Genomic DNA, 18909 nt, shown 5'->3' on the forward strand with positions numbered 1-18909 from the left:
CCCGTTTGAATAAGAAAATCTCATTTCAGTAGACCTTTATATCATTTGCAATGCCATTATTCAGAATCAGAAATACTTTAAAATCCCCAAGGGGAAATTAAGATTTTCGGCACAATCCCATTCCAGATCAGAAAAACATTAGGAGACAGAACAGGATCACTGACTGGTCTGCCAACTTCCGGCGCCCCTTACAAAAAAGGCGAGAAACAGGTAAATGCTTGGGGGGAGAAAAAATATGACTCCAAGCCTGGGCCCCTGGAGAGAATGGTCCAGAGTGAGGCCAGGGAAGAAAAAAAACTCATAGTCATAGCACACAAACATGTGTGTAAGAGGGAAACAACATAGAACACAAAGGACATTAAAAGACCAGAGCTGATGCAACCAGCCACTTCTACACACAGCTACAAAAGTAAAACAACACACAAAAAAACATACACTGTGGTGGCCTCTGCGGTGCTCCACGCCATCGTCTGCTGGGGTGGGGGGAGCATGGCCTGAGACAGGAGCAGACCTAACAAAGCAACCAAGAGAGCAGACTCCACCCTCGGCCGCCTGCCAACTCCATGCAAGTCAATTGTAATATATTTAATTACTATTTTTAGTGCATACTGATGACCAATAAAAAAATGGCCCCGGGGCCGCACTTAGGTCCATCCTTTTAGCATGGCAGCCAAGATGGCAAAGATTGAGGGTGGTTAGTGTCCATCACTACGCACTCACCATTTGAACACACTTGTACATTTTTGACACTTAAGTAGAGAAAACACAGCAAATGTAGAAAAATATCATTTATTTTCAAGAAATGTTTTATCAATGTAAAATCCATCCAGTTAAATGCAATATTTATTTTCAATGACTATAGTTCGATGTGTGCATGGTAAATATTTTACCCTTAACATGATTAAAATACGCAGCAAATGTAAAAAACAAAAAACTCAAAAAACAGCACCTATTTTTAATATGTCTTTCTTAATGTAATATTAATCCAGAGTAAATTGCAATATTTACTTCAGTTCGAGCTTTACATTCAAGTTGGAGAAAAAAAATAGCTTGAGACTTAACATGTAATACTAGTCTGAGGGGGTGGAGTCTATTTGATTCTGTGTGCTGGAGCTTTAACACCTGCAACATTATGCAGGAACTCATAGAGCAACCTGGCATTGCTTGCATTTCCAAGTATTTCTGCTAGCTTGTCCTGACCGAGTTTGGCTAAGTCCGCCAGGCTATTAGCATTTTTTATAAGGGATCGGAAGTTTTTTGTGCTGACCCCTGGCATCTTGAGCAGAAAGTCGTAAGGCCCGGCATTGTAGAGCTCTGTCGATTCAGCCACAGTGTCTGATTCAGCCGTGACAGCTTGGGCCGCTGCAGCATCTGGTTCTAAGCGACCTTGCTTCAGCTCCAAAAAGAGCTCGGCAGTGGCATGGGGGGAGGGGCACCAGAGAATGCGGAGGCGTGGGAAATGCAATGTGAGTAAGGTGAGTTTGGAGGAAATGTCATTGGACGATATCTCGTGGCGGAAATCGGAACGGCCTGTTAGGGAAAAGGGTTTTGCTGGGTCAAACTCGATGAGCAGCACTGGTTTTTTGTAGTAGCGGCTCATGGAGAGGCACTGTGTGTACAGGCGACCGCTCTGCAACGAGCCAATGAGATCGCTGACGCTCTTGCGCTCCACGCACACGTCGGGCGTCAGGATGTAGTCACCTACTTCTAAAGTGACAGGCTCGATGTCCAGGCCCCGGCGGTGAAGCAAGGAGGGGAGTTCACTACGGAACTCACGCATGTCTACGATGACTCGTGAAGGTACTTTGGGCTGGTCCTGACCTCCTGGGTAAAAACCAATACATCAGGGCAACAGACCACAAAAGTCTGAGATAATACACAAATAAAAAGACTTGCCTGCTTTGCGAGTGTTGGTGGTGGCATTGGCGGGCTCCAAATTCCTGGCAAGGTCCAAATTGGTGTCTTCTCGGCCCTCCCTCTCCTCTGGGATGACCATGGTTGCTTTTTCTCTGCACAATCAGAATCAGACCAGTTAGATGAGGGGTGTCCAAAGTGCATACCAAGAGACATTTTAAGCCAACAGATTGCTTTTTGTATTGCTCCTTGGCATAAATTGAGAAGATGTACTTTAGATCAATGCTTCTTAAAGTTTTTTCACTAAGTGCCACCTCAGAAAACACTTGGCTCTTCAAGTACCACCATAATGACTATCATTAAAATACAGTAGCATAATATGCCTGAATATTCATTAAAAACAAGGCATTTAACAAGCATTACACACAGAACAGTAACACTGTTTGAATATTTAAGTGATGGAGCCCACAATACCACAGTTTATGCAGCACTGCATTAGATACTACACTGGTTTGCTTTGTCACCTATACACAAATTAAATATATGGATGTTTAGCTGGATAGCTTAGCATACACTGACATACATTGGATGGGTTTTAGTATATTTATATGAAGAGATGGGTAGTAACGCTTTACATCTACTTGAGTAACTTTTGGGATAAATTGTACTTCGAAGAGTAGTTTTTATGCAACATACTGTACTTTTACTTGAGTATATTTATAGAGAAGAAACACTACTTTTACTCCACTCCATTTATCTACATTCAGCTCGCTACTGATTTTTATCGATCTGTTAATGTTTGTTTTGGTTTGTTAGACAGACCTTCGAAGTAGGATCCACGCATGCCTGCGTTTCATCTATCACATGCAGTCACCGGTGACGTTGGACCAATCAAACAGAGCCAGGCGGTCACATGACCGTCACACGTGGAACCCGACTTAAACAAGTTGAAAAACTTATTCAGGTGTTACCATTTAGTGGTCAATTGTACAGAATATGTACTGTACTGTGCAATCTACTAATAAAAGTTTCAATCAATCAATCAAAAGTGTAATGGAAAAAAGACACTTTTTATTTGAACCGTACTTCCCGTCAAAAGCCTAAAGACTGATCCCACAGTTCCTGTCTTCACAATAAAAGTAACAAAATAAGAATCTCAGAAAGCCAGCGCAAACAAGCTAGCAAGATAGGGAGTTTGCCGCCAGTGTATTTCTCTTAAAGTGTATAAAAACAAATAGGGAAACTGGACAAATAAGATGCCAAAAACCAACAACTTTCATGTGTTATTAGACAGAAAGGAGGAACTTTTTTTCTCCTCCATCTGAAAACGTGGACGTTATCAGCACTACTGTCTGATTCCAATCAATGCAAGTCATCAGAATCAGGTAATACACCAACTTATATTCTTGTCTACATGAAAGATAGGAATTTATATGTTAAACATGCATGTATATTCATTGAAACACCTTTAACATGTGAACAAAAACGGCAAAATAAATAAATATAAATTATTTACTGTATATATATAAATGTATATATATATATATGTTATATGTGTGTGTATGTATATGTATATATGAGGTAGATCACCTCGACTTGGTCATTTATTAGGTAATCGATTAACGTTGAAAAACTTATTGGGGTGTTACCATTTAGAGGTCAATTGTAAGGAATATGTACTGTACTGTGCAATCTATTAATACAAGTTTCAATCAATCAATCCATCCATCAATCAATGAATGCCTATTGTTAAGTTATTGTGGCTCAATTTGCCTTAATTTTTTTTTATTTTGATGTTTTATTATTTAATATATATTATTGTTTTAGTTGCTTAAGATATATTTCTGGCTCTGAATTTGCTCATTGCTATTTTTATGTTTTTGTGCATTATTTGTTGCCGTAATCATTAAACGAACAGGTTATTCATCAGTTACTCAGTACTTGAGTAGTTTTTTCACAACATACTTTTTACTTTTACTCAAGTAAATATTTGGGTGACTACTCCTTACTTTTACTTGAGTATTACATCTCTAAAGTAACAGTACTCTTACTTGAGTACAATTTCTGGCTACTCTACCCACCTCTGTTTATATATACAAAATGTATGAAAGTGAGTTAGATGCTGACACCAACATGAACAAATACAAGTCAAGGCAAAATACAAGACCGGAGAATGATGATTCTTACCTAATTAGGTGTTCAAATGCTTTCTTCTCCTTAGACAGCCCAGTCAGGTACTTCTGTTCTTCTGTCGAACCACCATAAATGAGAAAGTACACCCTAGAAGGTAAATACTGATTAGAACAGGCTCTAATGTTCATGTGTTTCTAGACTGAATGGTTATGATGTAGAATTTAAGGGAAACATAAAGAAAGTGTGTCCAGATGCAGGATTTCCTCTGGATGCAAGGAACCTACAATATACAACCTGTTTTTCCCAGGGATGTAGGCTATGTTAACTTATATTTTCCATTTTTAATTAGATATTTTCTAAATGGAACTTGGCTTGACTTTACCCGATTTACCAATAAACATGCAAATTGTTTTCAGTGTCTAAACAAATTATATATGTTTACCTTGTTAAGTATTATGCAGCCTTACAGTCATAAATACCAACAATAACAGCCACAAATCTTATCATATGTAAGGAAGTAGAGCCATAAGACAACCACAATGATAATATTTAAAAAGTTTTGATAAAATGGATTAAAATACTGCATGTCAATTTTTTTACAGATCTGTTATCATAGAATAATCAACTTGAACTGTTACCACACAACGATCTAGATCAAATCTACATCAAATTTTGTTTGTGGTATTGTAACATTTTAAATATTGGTTTATGAAATCATCAAATAGATTGTCACCAAAAATCATTAATAACATCCTTGTAAAGAATCAACATATAAGTATTCATGCAGGATATAAAAAATATGGAGGCAAAGAACAAAACTGATGAAAACTTGGGATGTACAGATTGATCATTCATCAATTAGTATCGGATGATTTTCGTGCTAAAGTATGTAATCAACATTGCCCATTAATTCATTTTGATGCCGATCACAAACACTGATCCCCTCTGGCAAATATTGTACTTATTTTTAGTCCCCCTGCTAACAAGCAGCTAGGAGCTAATTAGGTTTCTCCATACACAATGTGGAGCCGCTCTCCTTAGTTAATAATAATCACCCTCATTACGACAAACTAGTTTAATTATTGTGTTGATACTTAAAAAAAAAAAAAGAAAAACGAAAAGTAAATAGTTCAAAAGTGTGACATGTGATTAGTATTGGTGTTGGTAACGGCCGATCCCCCTCATTGATGATCGGAATCGGGTGGCATAAAACCCGGATCTGAGCATCCCAAATGAAAAAATAACTTCCTTGGAGGTAATAATGACCTCATATTCACACACCTGAGTGCTTTTCCAGGCCGACAGGCTTTGTAAATCTCCAGCTGGCGCACAAAGCTGACTTCAGCATCGTAAAGCACCACAAAATTGGGTTCAACTTCATGCAGCACCCTAGTAAGGCTGTGTGGATCTGTGCAGCCCTTCAGGGGGTGAATGACCATCAGGGGCTCCTTCAATACAGCGTAGTAAGCATCAGATGACAGATCTAGATTCAGGGTCTCATCTTCTGACTCTTCTTCTTCTTCTTCTCCAGGCATGTCATCCTCACTGCTGCCCATCAATACTGGTTCATCAGTCTGCTCTTTCCCAACCATCTGTGTCAAGGTCAGAGACGGTCTGGTCTTCATGGACTTTTTTTTCCGCATTGGCTCCTTCCCTTTGGGCCTCCCTTGGCCCTTCCCCTTTGAACCACCTTTGAGAGAGCTGTTGCCTTTTTTGCGCCTTGCTACTTTAAAAGCACAAGCAGCTGATGGGTCTCGTTTAGCAATGGTGCGGGTGTATAATCTGTTCAGGAGCAGTTCAGCGCCGTGCCTGATGTACTGCTGCAGTTGGGCACAAGTCCTGTCATCACTCGCACATATTAGCACACGACCTGAAAGTAGTTTGTTACAGTTTATATTATGTTAAAATAAAAATGGCAGTATAGAGCAATGCACTAACACAACAATTGTATCCCAATTCTAACCTGGTTTAAGCTGAGAGGTCTTGTTTTCCCTCTCAATCTCCTGCAGGACATCAGTTAGAGCTTCCCACTTTGGGCTGTTCTCAAGCACCAGCTCCCGCTTTGACTCTGAAACACACGCTCTGTTACTCATTTCAATATCAAACACAAGCATGACTTCATTGTCTTTTGAAAAACTTTGTTTCCTAAGGTCTGTTCAGCATCACCTGTAGGGAGGAATGGTTGATTTTTCTCAGATTCGGCTCCAACTTTAAGTTTCTTCTTGTTTTCTGGGATGCGGTACACTCGGCTCCTGGCATTGACAAACATAGAGGTACTGGAATCCAGGAAGAGCCACCCTGAGAAAATAGAAGATGGTCTTTTGAGTTGTAATTTTACTAATAATAAGGAACACTGATTGGAGCCTTTTACATTTGGAATTACATGCACAAATATTCTGCCATTTGTTTTTAATTAATAGGTACACTGTGTAAATATATTATAAAAAAATGAAATAAAATTAAAGGATATACAGTACAGTGGTATCTCAAGTTAAGAGTGCCCCAACTTAAAGATGCCATTAGTAGATATGTTATGTCAAGTCATAGGTAAATTGTCCTGATATGTCAAAAGGCATTAATTAATCATGTTCTTTTTGAATACTTCTATAACTGATAACAAAAGTTCAGCCAAGATATGCTCATATAAAAACTAAAATTACAGCCCCAAAATCTTGTTATTGTTTTAATTTCGACCCCCCCCCTCCACCGCTTGACCAATTAGAAAGTCCGTGAGTGTGTCACATCCAGGTTGCAAGTTACACATCGCCATCTTCGTCTAGCTACTGCCACTGGTTAAGTTACCAAACATGTCAGACCTTAATAAATCTAAAAGGCGTCATTACGATTCTCAACTTATTCATGAAAAAGCCAGGAACAAAACAAGGATTTGTATCGGGTATGCCTTTAAAAAATGGAAAAAATGTTTTCATCTGATGCCTAACATGCTAATTTCCTCCTTGATTGGTTAAGTAAGGCATTTACGTTTCCTTATTACTTGTAATAAATGGAAATGGACATTTCGTACATAATTTATTGTCCAATACAGTTTATGACCGTGTAAAGGAAGCTAGTATGTTACTTAGCATCTAGCCCGGTCAATGACACATGGACATACAGGCTAACGGGGGAAATATATGCCCGTTAGACTGTATGTCGATCCAACTGACAGGGCAACATATCTTTTCTACAGAAAACCTATGTGGATATGGGTAGTGTCAGTGCGTATTTCGTTCTCAATATGCTGATACGCTGAGGTAATGGGTTCCAACCTTAGCACGGCTCATTGCGGTTTCTGGTACTGTATGTGCATCAGGCACATGTGGGGTGGTATTTGCCTGGCACAATATTGTGTATTGATATGGTAGTAAGCTATATGATTTATGCGTAACGTGGGGTTGGCTCATAAAATCGCACTGGATGATAGTGATGTCCTTAAATGGAAGAGAATGCAGAGCGTCAAGTTGGATGCAACATGTAGCTATGCTGAGCAAAATGTGACGTGTCCCTTTCGGGGTCGCGGAGGGTGCTGAAGCCTAGCTCAGGTGCATTTGGGCGGAAGGCGGGGTACACCCTGGACAAGTTGCCACCTCATCGCAGGGCAAACACAGATAGACAAACAACATTCACACTCACATTCACACACTAGGACCAATTTAGTGTTGCCAATCAACTTATCCCTAGGTGCATGTCTTTGGAGGTAGGCGGAAGCCGGAGTACCCGCAAGAAGCCATGCAGTCACTGGGAGAACATGCAAACTCCCCACAGAAAGATCCTGAGCTCACGATTGAACCCAGGACCTTCGTATTGTGAGGGACACGCACTAACCCATGTTGCACCGTGCTGCCCTATATATTATGGTATGGTGGTCCAAGCGGTCAAACTAGACATTTTAGCAGGGTAATGCCAACAATCTGTTCAGACTCCCAACCAAAATATTGCTGCGTAACTTTACAAATACATTTGGCCAATCGACATAAGTAAAATGTGGCATAATTACTTAGTAAACCATCTTGCAAGAAGCATAAACAAGAGAAACATACAGCGTAGGACTCTTTGATTGCCATTTGAAGTTCCTTGGAGTAGAATTTGGATTCGGTTGCGTATCTGGCAACATCAGTCATGGAGAATGAGAGGGCACTACAGAATTGCGACCTTCATTGCAGTACCATTTCTGGCCTCATTACTACATATGGCTCCTTTAAGAGTGTTTTGAGATAAGAGCTGTCTCTCTGGAACTGTTGCTTTAAGTTTGGACCAACATTTTTTTGTTGCAAGCATCCCCCTGGCTGAAATTATATTGATAAACCCAAGCTTTTTGTTGCAGACGATTTAAAAAAATTGTTTTTAATACTCCTTTTCTCTTCTTGCTCCGGCATATAGTCTGCCCCCAGGAGATTCCAGCTTCCGCCCTAGCCCTTATTTAATTACGCACACAATGCACAACATGACTGATGCTCATTCAACCCAAAGTGAGAAACTTGTTCCAAAGAAAAGAATAGTGTTGCTAGTGGTCTGGTTTTGCGGCAATAGTCTTGGAAAAAATGACTGCACGCCGCAGTTTGTTTAAAAAAGGCAGCAGTACAACAAACTTTTTTCAGCATCTGAAATAGAAGCATCAAACGGAGTTGGGGAAATGCAACTCATTACAAAGCAAAAAAGAAAATAGAAACAAACAGACTCTTGTTTAAAAGCAGCTTACTGTGGTGGAATAATTTACAGAAGGTACCATGTATGATAAGAAAGAAGCACAGTAGAAAACAATCACTGAAGCGGTCTCTCTGCACATCGATAAAGACGTGGTGCCCTAACAGCCAGCATTTATCCACTTACTAAACTATAGAGACCTCTCAATACTACATTCTTAATTACAGAAATATTTTATCCAAGACAAATGTTGGAGTTTATTTGCATGAAACGATATGCAACATATTTTTTACTAAAGTATTTAATTCACGACAGAAGCACCAATTAAGTGTATTTAATTATTTTAAATGGGAGATGTTCATTTGAGATAAGTGTTTTGAGTCAAGAGCGCCCTCAAGGAGCCAATTAAGCTTGCACGTTGAAGTACTACAGTATTTTAATAGATAAAAATATATAAATAAATATTTTCAAAAAACTCAATGAAATAAAAACACATTCAAAAAAGCAGAAATTAATGCATCTCAGCACACAGACAGTGTCTGTTAAATTACCTGAATTGGAGCCAAAGTTCTTTTGACTGGAGCGGAGGGACTCAAGCAGATTGAGAAAGGTGACACAGTCGTACTGAGTGAGGTAGAGCAACAGTACCCGGAGTACTTTCAGGTCCTGAACCAGTGCCTTGGTCTTTGATCCCAGCTGGTGCCACAAGGGGTCCAAGTAATGGCGAATGGTCTGCATCATGACATGGTGTGAAAATAAGTTTGTCACACAAATATATACTTACATTGACAGATTAAAACATGACTGCAGCTACCTTATCAAAAGCATTGCTAAGCGTGTTCTCCACGGAGAGATCCTCAGCCTCCAAGGTGGGGTTGTAGCGTTTTAGCTCCTTCAGACAAGCACTCATGATGTCCAGGATAGAGCTCTGGATAGCCCTCATAGCCGGTGTCAGCGACACATGGAGCTCCACCACATCGGGCTTGTGTCTGTCTAGTGCTGTGTTTACTGAAGCTTGAAACCTGTTCAATGTGGAAGAAAGAAAAAGATGAACACAGGGGAGTGATACATTTGACCTGTTGAAAGCCTAGTGTTTGTATTAGTAATGCTTCTTTAGGTTACAATGACAATGTTTTCCATCAAGAGTTAATACTTCGTACTTTGACGGTTCTTGAGCGCACCACAGTATCAGTGAAGTTTGTATGTAACTTTATCTCTATTACCAATAGACAATCACATCTTAATAAATACACCCAGATAGGAGTCAAGCAGCTATCCATGCATCCATTTTCTACCGCTTATCCCATTTGGGGTTGCAGCCTATCTCAGCTATAATCGGGCGGAGGGCAAGGTACACCTTGGACAAGTCACCACTTCATCGCAGGGCCAAAGTAGACAGACAGACAACATTCACACTCACATTCACACACTGGGGCCAATTTAGTGATGCCGATCAACCTATCCCCAGGTGCATGTCTTTGGAGGTGGGAGAAACCCACACAGTCACAGGGAGAACATGCAAACTCCACACAGAAAGATCCCGAGCACAGGATCGAAGCAAGGATCAAGCAGCCATGTTTTGTTTTTGTTTATTTTTACTTTAAAACACTTTCCCTTGTAAGAGCTTCAACGTTGACCTCACAAAAAAATGCTTCCGGGTCTTGGTCATAGGTATTAAAAATCACTTTTGCCACCATAAAACGAAGAATGTTTAAAGAAACAATTTACCATTGATGATTGTCACAAATGTGCATAAGTTATTTTGTAGAATTCAAAAACAATAACACTTGTACCGGTAGATACATTTACATGAAATTGATACTTATTTTGGCAATAACATATTTTTATATTTTTTATATGATGGCATGTGACAGGATAATGGCAACACTAAATTGGCCATAGTGTGTGAATGTGAGTGTGAAAGTTGTCTGTCTATCTGTGATGGCCCTGCGATGAGGTAGCGACTTGTCCAGGGTGTACACACCCTTCCGTCTGAATGCAGCTGAGATAGGCTCCAGCACCCCCCTCGAAAAGCGGTATAAAATGGATGGATGAATATTTAAACACAGACTTTGTAATCAAACACTTATACAACTAAATTGTCCGCATAATTTAATGTCAAAAAGTTTCATTTCTAAAATAACGCAAAAAATTCAGTGTCCAAAGAAATCTTTAGTAATAAAAATACAAAATACCGTCCATAAAGTGCTGTATCTCGTTTTATACTGTTTTTGTATTCTTTATTATTTCTTGTAATCTTTTAACTGCATATGCTTACTCCTTGAGAGATACATTTAATAACCACCACTTTTCATAAGAAAAAACAATAAAAAGAAAGCAAGTAAAAATACAGGCATGTCATTTAGTTAATCCAATTGTTGCTTTATGTATAATACAGAACAGATCTTGCGCAATTTCAAAAATGAAATCAAACTAAACTTGGCCTATTGGGGGAATGTACATACCTGGGCCAGAGGTAGAGCTTCTTGACAAAGAGGTTTCTCATCACACGCTCCACCTGGCAGAACCCAGAGGAAAAGGCAGTGGCTTTGTCAGTGAAGGCTTTAATGAAACCTGTCTTGTTCTTCTGTCGGAACAGCCGCAGGATGAATGCTTCCTGACACGACTCAATGATTTTGTGAGCGCGGTACACCAGGATGCCTTGACAGGAAGCAGGGAGAACGCAAAAGATATGTGCATTGGATTTTCATAGGTAAAGCTAAGAAATTGCTTCTGTCAGTTACTCTCTGCTGATAAGGGCAGAGACAGCTTTACGTAAACCTTTGCAATCTAAAAGTAGATCCAAAACTTTGCCTTTTCATAACAATGATTAAACTGACATTGTTAAAAAGTGACAACATATATGAAAAGGAGGAGGAAGAAGCAGAGCTATTCATTATTATCATCAGTTGTATAGCACTAGCTTTTTTAACCCAAAAATATAAGACCACCAATGGCTACAAGTAGGGCTGAGCGATATGGCCTTTTATTAATATCTCGATATTTTTAGGCCATGTCACGATACACGATATATATATATCTCGATATTTTGCTTTAGCCTTTAATTAACACTTGATGCATATAACTACACCAGTATGATGATTGTATGTGTCTACATTAAAATATTCTTGTTCATACTGCATTAATATTAGGGATGCACCGAAATGAAAATTTGTGGCCGAAGCCGAATAAAATTTAAACGCTTGGCCGAAGGCCGAATACCGAATAATGAATGCAGTTTTTCACAATTGTTTTAATATTGCATAAATAGCCTAGAATAAATATTTAGACGTTTTTCAAATAAAGTATTTTTTTATTGAATATTGAAATGTTTTTAATATTCTAGTAGCCTTTGCTGTTCAAAAAAAGCACAAAGTTTTTCATTTATATTAGGCCTTCAAACAAAACATGCATTCCAAAAAAAAATAAAGTGCATTAAAGTGGATGAACCCACAACAAATGAATTATTGTCCTTTTGGCAAAAGTCTGCTTTGTCACAGTAGATATGCTAATAATGTAAACAGAAGGCTCAAGTAAATCTCAATTAAGTGTGTGCTTGTAACCTCTTACGCTTATACAGGTAGCCTACACAACAGGCTAATAATGTAAACAGAAGGCTCAAGTAAATCTCAATTAAGTGTGTGCTTGTAACCTCTTACACTATACAGGTACACAACATATCCCAACGTCACTGCACGTTGGTTGATTGAGTCACCGCGTCAAAAAATTGCATCACACGCCACTATTCGGCCTTGTTTTTAACTCATTCCACCGAAGGCCGAATGTGGCTTTTTTTGCCATATTCGGCCGAATATATTCGGTTACCGATTAATCGGTGCATCCCTAATTAATATATGCTCATTTTAAACTTTCATGCAGAGAGGGAAATCACAACTAAGTCAATTTACCCAAACTGTATTTATTAAACAGTTTTTAAGCAATGGCACAAACATTCATGTATATTACAAAACAGAAAGTAAAACATTTTAAAACAAGCTATTAGTGCACTTTTGTGCACGATGTCACTAAGATGGCGTATCAAAACAACACTAAATTAAAGTGCACTTTTTTTACAGAACACCACTACAATAGTTTAAAACATATAAAGTGCATTTTTGTGCATGATGTCACACAAGATATTTAAATAGCTGTCAAATAAAAATGAGCAGCATAATAGTAAATCAAATAGTGTATTTCCTTCGCTATGTGGTAGGTTACTGCGGATGTTATCTCCGTCTGTTGTTGACTTTTTTTTCATACGGCGTTCAGTGTTTCCCCCAGAAAATGTATTAGTTAATGTGGTGACTCTCCAGGGGGAGGGGCCCGGGGAAGGAGTTGAGTGGGCGGGTGTAAGCATCGGTGTAACTTGGCCTGTCGCCACCACGTCTCCACCTCGTCGCTGCCACCACAGCCTGGGGGGCAATAGACTACACGCTTTGGTGAAGTAGGGCGGCTTTGTCACGTGATGAAGCCTACGACTTTTGGTTGTGTTTTCCGCTCCATTTACTGAATGGTGATATACAATATATATCTTGGTTGTATTTTCCGTAAAGTAAAAACAAAAGTCAGTTACCTGAAATACTAAGTACATCATTATTTTGACTTAGTAATTTACTAAGTCAACATAATGACAAAATAATGACATAATAAGTTAAAATAATGACTTACAAAGTCAAATGAATGACTTCCTTTAAGTAAGAGTATGCAATAAGCGTTTGAAAAAAAAAAAAGAGTTAAAAGTGAGGCCACATGCTGACATATGCTCAACTCATGCTTAATTACAGCATTTGGGAAGCCTGTAGTTGATTTTTATTATGCAAATGTTCTATTTTTATCAACAAGTGATGGCAGGGCCAATTAAGCTTGCACGTTGCACTAGGCTGCTACATTACTAATGATTAATGTAACTATAGCTGAAAAAAATAGTACAATAGCAGTAGGAGAGACCTTTCTTCCCTATATATCGCAGGTTTGTCTCTGTGCGATATAGAAAATGACTATATCGTAATATTCGAGTATACGTTTTCACGCAGTTGTTTTTAGCTCAAGGCATTACACTACAGGCTCTTCCCACTCCTTCTTGAGTGTCCTTCTCACAGGCAGCAATCAATCAATCAATCAATGTTTACTTATATAGCCCTAAATCACTAGTGTAAGCGCACAAACTTACACACGTCACATACTGTCACGTCATACGTCACATACGTATACACCCTCACGGAGCAGAGAGGTAGCAGCGTTGCTAACGTTAGCTGTGATGCTAGCGGAGTTTTGCGGGTGGTAATACGAGAGAAAGAAGGTGCGAATCTGGTAACAAATGAAAGAATAATTCATTCCCAATAAAAAAAGCACAGGGTTCATCGTCTGGCGGTGGTTCGGCTTCAAGCGGGAAAATGTCGATAAGATAATTTTAATTTGTGTGGGGCACAAGCGTTGCTACCAAAAGTAGCATTCAGCTAATATGTAGCATCATTTGAAAAGTCAACTGCTAATAACTGTTTAATAAATACAGTTTTGGTTAATTGACTTAGTTGTGATTTCCTTCTCTGCATGAAAGTTTAAAATGAGCATACCGTATTTCCTTGAACTGCCGCAAGGCATATAGTATGCGCCTGCCTTGAATTACTGCCGGGTCAAACTCGCTTCGCAAAATAATTAGCGCATGCTTAGTATTACCGCCTGGTCAAACTCGTGACGTCACGAGTGACACTTCCCCTGTCATCATTTTCAAAATGGAGGAGGCTGATTTCAATACCAGTAATTTGAAATCGCATAAAGGGAAGAAGATTAAGAGCTATTCAGTAGGATTTCTGGTCCAAGCTTACATCACACTCAAATTTTTACTGCATGCCTTTGGTAAGTGCCGGAGTGAGAATAGGTTTTAAAATAATTAGCACATGCTTACAAAGGCTTACAACAGTTATTATTATTATTTTACCGCATGCCTTTGGTAAGCGCAGGAGTAAGAAGAGGATTTAAATTAATTAGTGCCCCGGCGTTAATTCAAGGAAATACGGTATATTAGTGCAGTATGAAGAAGAAAGTTTCAATGTAGACGCATAGAATCACCATACTGCTGTGATTATATGCATCAAGTGTTCATTCAAGGCTAAGGCAAAATACCGCGATATATATCGTATATTGCGATTTGGCCTAAAAATACCGAGATATTAAAAAAAAGGCCATACCACCCAGCTCTAATTCGAACATCACACAACTGCGCAAATTGTCTTCGGCATATTCAAAAATATACACGACAAGGAAAAAACACAAATTCAGAAATATATAACAAACTGACGAAGTTTACCAGAAAAAGAATGGAGTCGCAGCCTTTGTTTATCCCTCCCGAACTTTGACCTCAACAAATTGGACATGCGCAGTAGCCAACTTCGAACTGATCCATCGTTGTGTTTTGTTTTGTCTTGTAGAATTGGATTTAATTTGGAGCGATCTGCCCATCTCTACTTGCTGAAGTTGTAAGCATTTCACCTATCTCGCGCACTTTGCAAATTTGGACGCGATATAACAGCAAAACAGTCTCCCAACACTGCGTAGATGCCATCAAGGCCTATTTATCCAAGCGTGACGGTTGGGAAACGAAGGTGTTTGGCGAGGGAAGTGTGGATTTAGGCCGGGTGGCCTATTTCAAGTTCCAGGTAACCCTACATTATTATATTTTATAAATAGTAAACCAAGTTGTGGTAGTGGTTTAGTCAGTAGTTCTGTCGTGGATGTACACTGTATAGTGATAAATCCAATAAACATTTGATTTGATTTGACATTAAAGGCCTACTGAAACCCACTACTACCCACCACGCAGTCTGATAGTTTATATATCAATGATGAAATATTATCATTGCAACACATGCCAATACAGCCTTTTTAGTTTACTAAATTGCAATTTTAAATTTCCCGGGAGTTTTTTCTTGAAAATGTCGCGTAATGATGATGTGTACGCGTGATGTCACGGGCTGTTAGGAAATATGAGCGCTGCGCACACACACAGCTAAAAGTTGTCTGCTTTAACCGCATAATTACACAGTATTTTGGATATCTGTGTTGCTGAATCCTTTGCAATTTGTTCAATTAATATTGGAGAAGTCAACGTAGAGAGATGGAGTTGGGAAGCTTTAGCCTCTAGCCACACAAACACACGGTGATTCCTTGTTTAAAATTCACGGAGGTGAAACTTTACTATGGATCACAGCGAACATGGATCTCAACCAGCAGGTTTCGGTGCGAAAATTGTGTTAAAAAGTCGCTTCTTACCGGAGATCAGCTGAGCTTGTTCCGCCCATAAAGCTGCCGTCGACTTCCCTGAGACACTGCGCGTCAACACACCCGTGGACACACATATCCGACTATCAGGTACAGTTAAACTCACTAAAACACTAGCGACACAATAGAAAGATAAGGGATTTCCCAGAAATATTATACTAAATGTGTCTAAAAACATCTGAATCCGTCCCAATGCAATCGTGTTTTTTTTTTAACTTGTTTTTAGTTTTTTTTTAGTCTATTGCTATCAATATTCTCAAACACGAATCTTTCATCCTCGCTCAAATTGATGGGGAAATTGTCGCTTTCTCGGTCCGAATAGCTCTTGATGCTGGAGGCTTACATTATAAACAATGTGAGGATGTGAGGAGCCCTCACACTGGTGGCGTCATCGTCTGTTACTTCCGGTAAAGGCAGGGCTTTTCTATAAGCCCACCAAAAGTTGCAAACTTTATCATCGATGTTCTCTACTAAATCCTTTCAGCCAAAATATGGCAATATCGCGAAATGATCAAGTATGACACATAGAATGGACCTGCTATCCCCATTTAAATAAGAAAATCTCATTTCAGGTCATATCGCCCAGCCCTTATTCGAACATCCGACAACTGCGCAAATCGTTTTCGACATATTCAAAAATATACACGACGCGGAATAAACACAAATTCAGAAATATATAACAAACTGACGAAGTTTAACAGAAAAAGAATGGAGTCGCTGCCTTTGTTTATCCCTCCCGAACTTTGACCTCGACAAATTGGACATGCGCAGTAGCCAACTTCGAACTGATCCATCGTTGTGTTTTATTTTGTCTTGTAGCATTGGATTTTATTTGGAGCAATCTGCCCATCTCTACTTGCGGTTGTTGTAAGCATTTCACCAATCTCGCGCACTTTGCAACTTTGGACGCGATCTAACTGCAAAACAGTCTCCCAACACTGCGTAGATGCCATCAAGGCCTATTTATCCAAGCGTGAGAGTTGGGAAACGAAGGTGTTTGGCGAGGGAAGTCTCCCGTCCAAAGGCGAAACCTAGTAACTCACTTTTAGCTGATTTTGAGAAAACTAAGGAAATTCAATCTCTCTTGATGCTGTCTTACAAAGATTTACAAAGTCATCAAACGTATAGATGTTTTCTTGAGCTTTCATTTTCTTGCCGATTGAGCCATGGATTGAATCTGCTCTCATGAACGTGTGCCCTTTCTCCAGATATTTTATCACAATCTCGGGTGGGCCCCATTCTGCGTTTGCACATTGGGCAAGAGCCGTGTACAGCGTCCAGTTTTTATTTTGACCTCCAGAGTTATCTGCCCAAAAGAGTATGCAAGGGGAAGAATCAAGAACAACACATTTAATGAAGGTGCTTGCAACGTCCTGGGCCAATCTTCCAAATATCCCCTCGTGCCATAATATCACATAATCAGGTTGACCGTCGGCCCCCATTTGTGCAAATGTCTCATTAAAGACAATAAGGCGACTGACAGAGAAGCTCCGATTGGTCCCTTGAGATACTAGGTTTTTCTGTTGTATCTCCTGCGGTTATGTGGTAGTTGCTAGGTCCTGCCATGCGTGTAACAGCTTACTTACGGAACAAATTACAATATCGCATACACTAATGTAAAGCATATCACCCATGAACTCCAAAATTATTATCAGCTCAGTTTTGACCAAAATTGAGTTACTGGGTTTTGCCTTTGGACGGGAGAAGTGTGGATTCAGGCCGGGTGGCCTATTCCAGGTAACCCTACATTATTATTTTTTATAAATAGTAAACCAAGTTGTGGTAGTAGTTTAGTTAGTAGTTTAGTCGTGGACGTACACTGTATAGTGATGAATCCAAAAAACATTTGATTTGACATTCAATTTGCAAAATGCGCCCGTTCATATTGTGCTTACAACACTGTGATGCATACACGCTTACCTGATATAAGATGAGCAGGGATGCGGTCTGTCAGGAAGTCCACCACCAGGATTCTGCTGGTGACAAAGAGCACTCCTCCATCAGTGTACACGCTGTACCGCTCGGTGCCTTGGACCTCGCTGGTCACCGTCCTGGGCAAATGCGTGACCCCTTCGACTCGCAGCTGCTCCGTGAAATACTCCTGATAGAGAAAAGACAGGCGAGTTGACGCAAAGATGCGTTAAAGTGTTGGGCAATGTGCGTGTGGCCGACCTGCTCGGGTGTGGTTGTGTTGAGCAGCAGCACCAGGCTGCCCTGCTCCGCGTACACCCGCAGGAACTGCAGCAGGATGCGGTCTATTCCCATTCCTTCCGCCACCACCAGCAGCCCGTCGCTGTCCAACAAACTTAGGAACATTTCGGTCTCGAATTCCAGCGAAGGACCAGCCATTGTGGAGCCAGAGACAAGAACTGTCCTACTATGCAGGGACGTCAGCTAAACGCAGTAAAGAACATTGCTAAGACTACTCTGGCTGCCAACATGGCGCCTGTTTCAATGTTTGGACGCGGCACTTCTGGTCACGTGACGCGACCACATCAACGAAGATGTATTGAGATTGAAAATACATAAGCACGCCATCTAGTGGTACAACATATTTAAGCAGAACCTTTACTTTTAATATGATGCACAATGACAAATACCTTATAATGATTTATAAAGCAAGTAAAGATTTACTTCCAACAGGGTTACAGAGAAGATTTTTACAAAGAGAAGGGAATTATAATTCAAGAGGAGAACTACTTTTTAAGATCCAATATTGTAGAACAACGCAGAAACGAATGAGTATAACAATAGCAGGGGTTAAAATATGGAACTGTTTAAAGGATGAAATAAAACACAGCAGCAACATAAACCAGTTTAAAAAGCTTTTTAAATCATTTATCATTAGTAAATATAAGAAAGAAGAGCAAACATTGTTTTAGAAAGACAATAATATATATGTATATAAATACAATTTATGATTTCATAATTATACATATAGGTTATATTAAAATGTATATATTACCACTTTATATGGAATTTAAATAAATTGTGTATATA

The 18909-nt window shown here is 39.5% G+C and overlaps 1 protein-coding gene across 2 annotated transcripts; it reads right to left on the bottom strand.

The window, feature by feature from the left end:
• Positions 1-773: 773 nt before the first annotated feature.
• ercc4 (excision repair cross-complementation group 4) lies at positions 774-18394 on the bottom strand. 2 transcript variants are annotated; one of them, XM_061908891.1, is made up of 11 exons: positions 18082-18394; positions 17830-18010; positions 11097-11292; positions 9446-9653; positions 9183-9363; positions 6154-6285; positions 5951-6055; positions 5269-5857; positions 4042-4134; positions 1897-2009; positions 774-1824 (listed from the first exon to the last, which is right to left on the bottom strand). In XM_061908891.1, the coding sequence occupies exons 1-11, from the start codon at positions 18256-18258 to the stop codon at positions 1091-1093; spliced, it is 2709 nt and encodes a 902-aa protein (XP_061764875.1). In that variant the 5' UTR covers positions 18259-18394; the 3' UTR covers positions 774-1090. The 2 variants fall into 2 exon arrangements, with proteins under 2 accessions (XP_061764875.1, XP_061764876.1); XM_061908892.1 differs by lacking the exon at positions 18082-18394 and having other exon boundaries at positions 11097-11149; positions 17830-17969.
• Between the last annotated feature and the right edge of the window lie 515 nt (positions 18395-18909).

The sequence above is a fragment of the Nerophis ophidion genome, linkage group LG08, assembly GCF_033978795.1.
Source record: "Nerophis ophidion isolate RoL-2023_Sa linkage group LG08, RoL_Noph_v1.0, whole genome shotgun sequence".
Classification (NCBI taxonomy): domain Eukaryota; kingdom Metazoa; phylum Chordata; class Actinopteri; order Syngnathiformes; family Syngnathidae; genus Nerophis; species Nerophis ophidion.

What these genes read in the sequence shown, in the direction of transcription:
- ercc4 (XM_061908891.1), bottom strand. Translation starts at nt 18,258, where the DNA reads ATGGCTGGTCCTTCGCTGGAATTCGAGACCGAAATGTTCCTAAGTTTG. An exon ending in ACACAACCACACCCGAGCAG is followed by an intron (nt 18,011 to 18,081) that starts GTCGGCCACACG and finishes TTTCTCTATCAG; the next exon opens with GAGTATTTCACGGAGCAGCT. An exon ending in AAGCTCTACCTCTGGCCCAG is followed by an intron (nt 9,654 to 11,096) that starts GTATGTACATTC and finishes CACATTGAACAG; the next exon opens with GTTTCAAGCTTCAGTAAACA.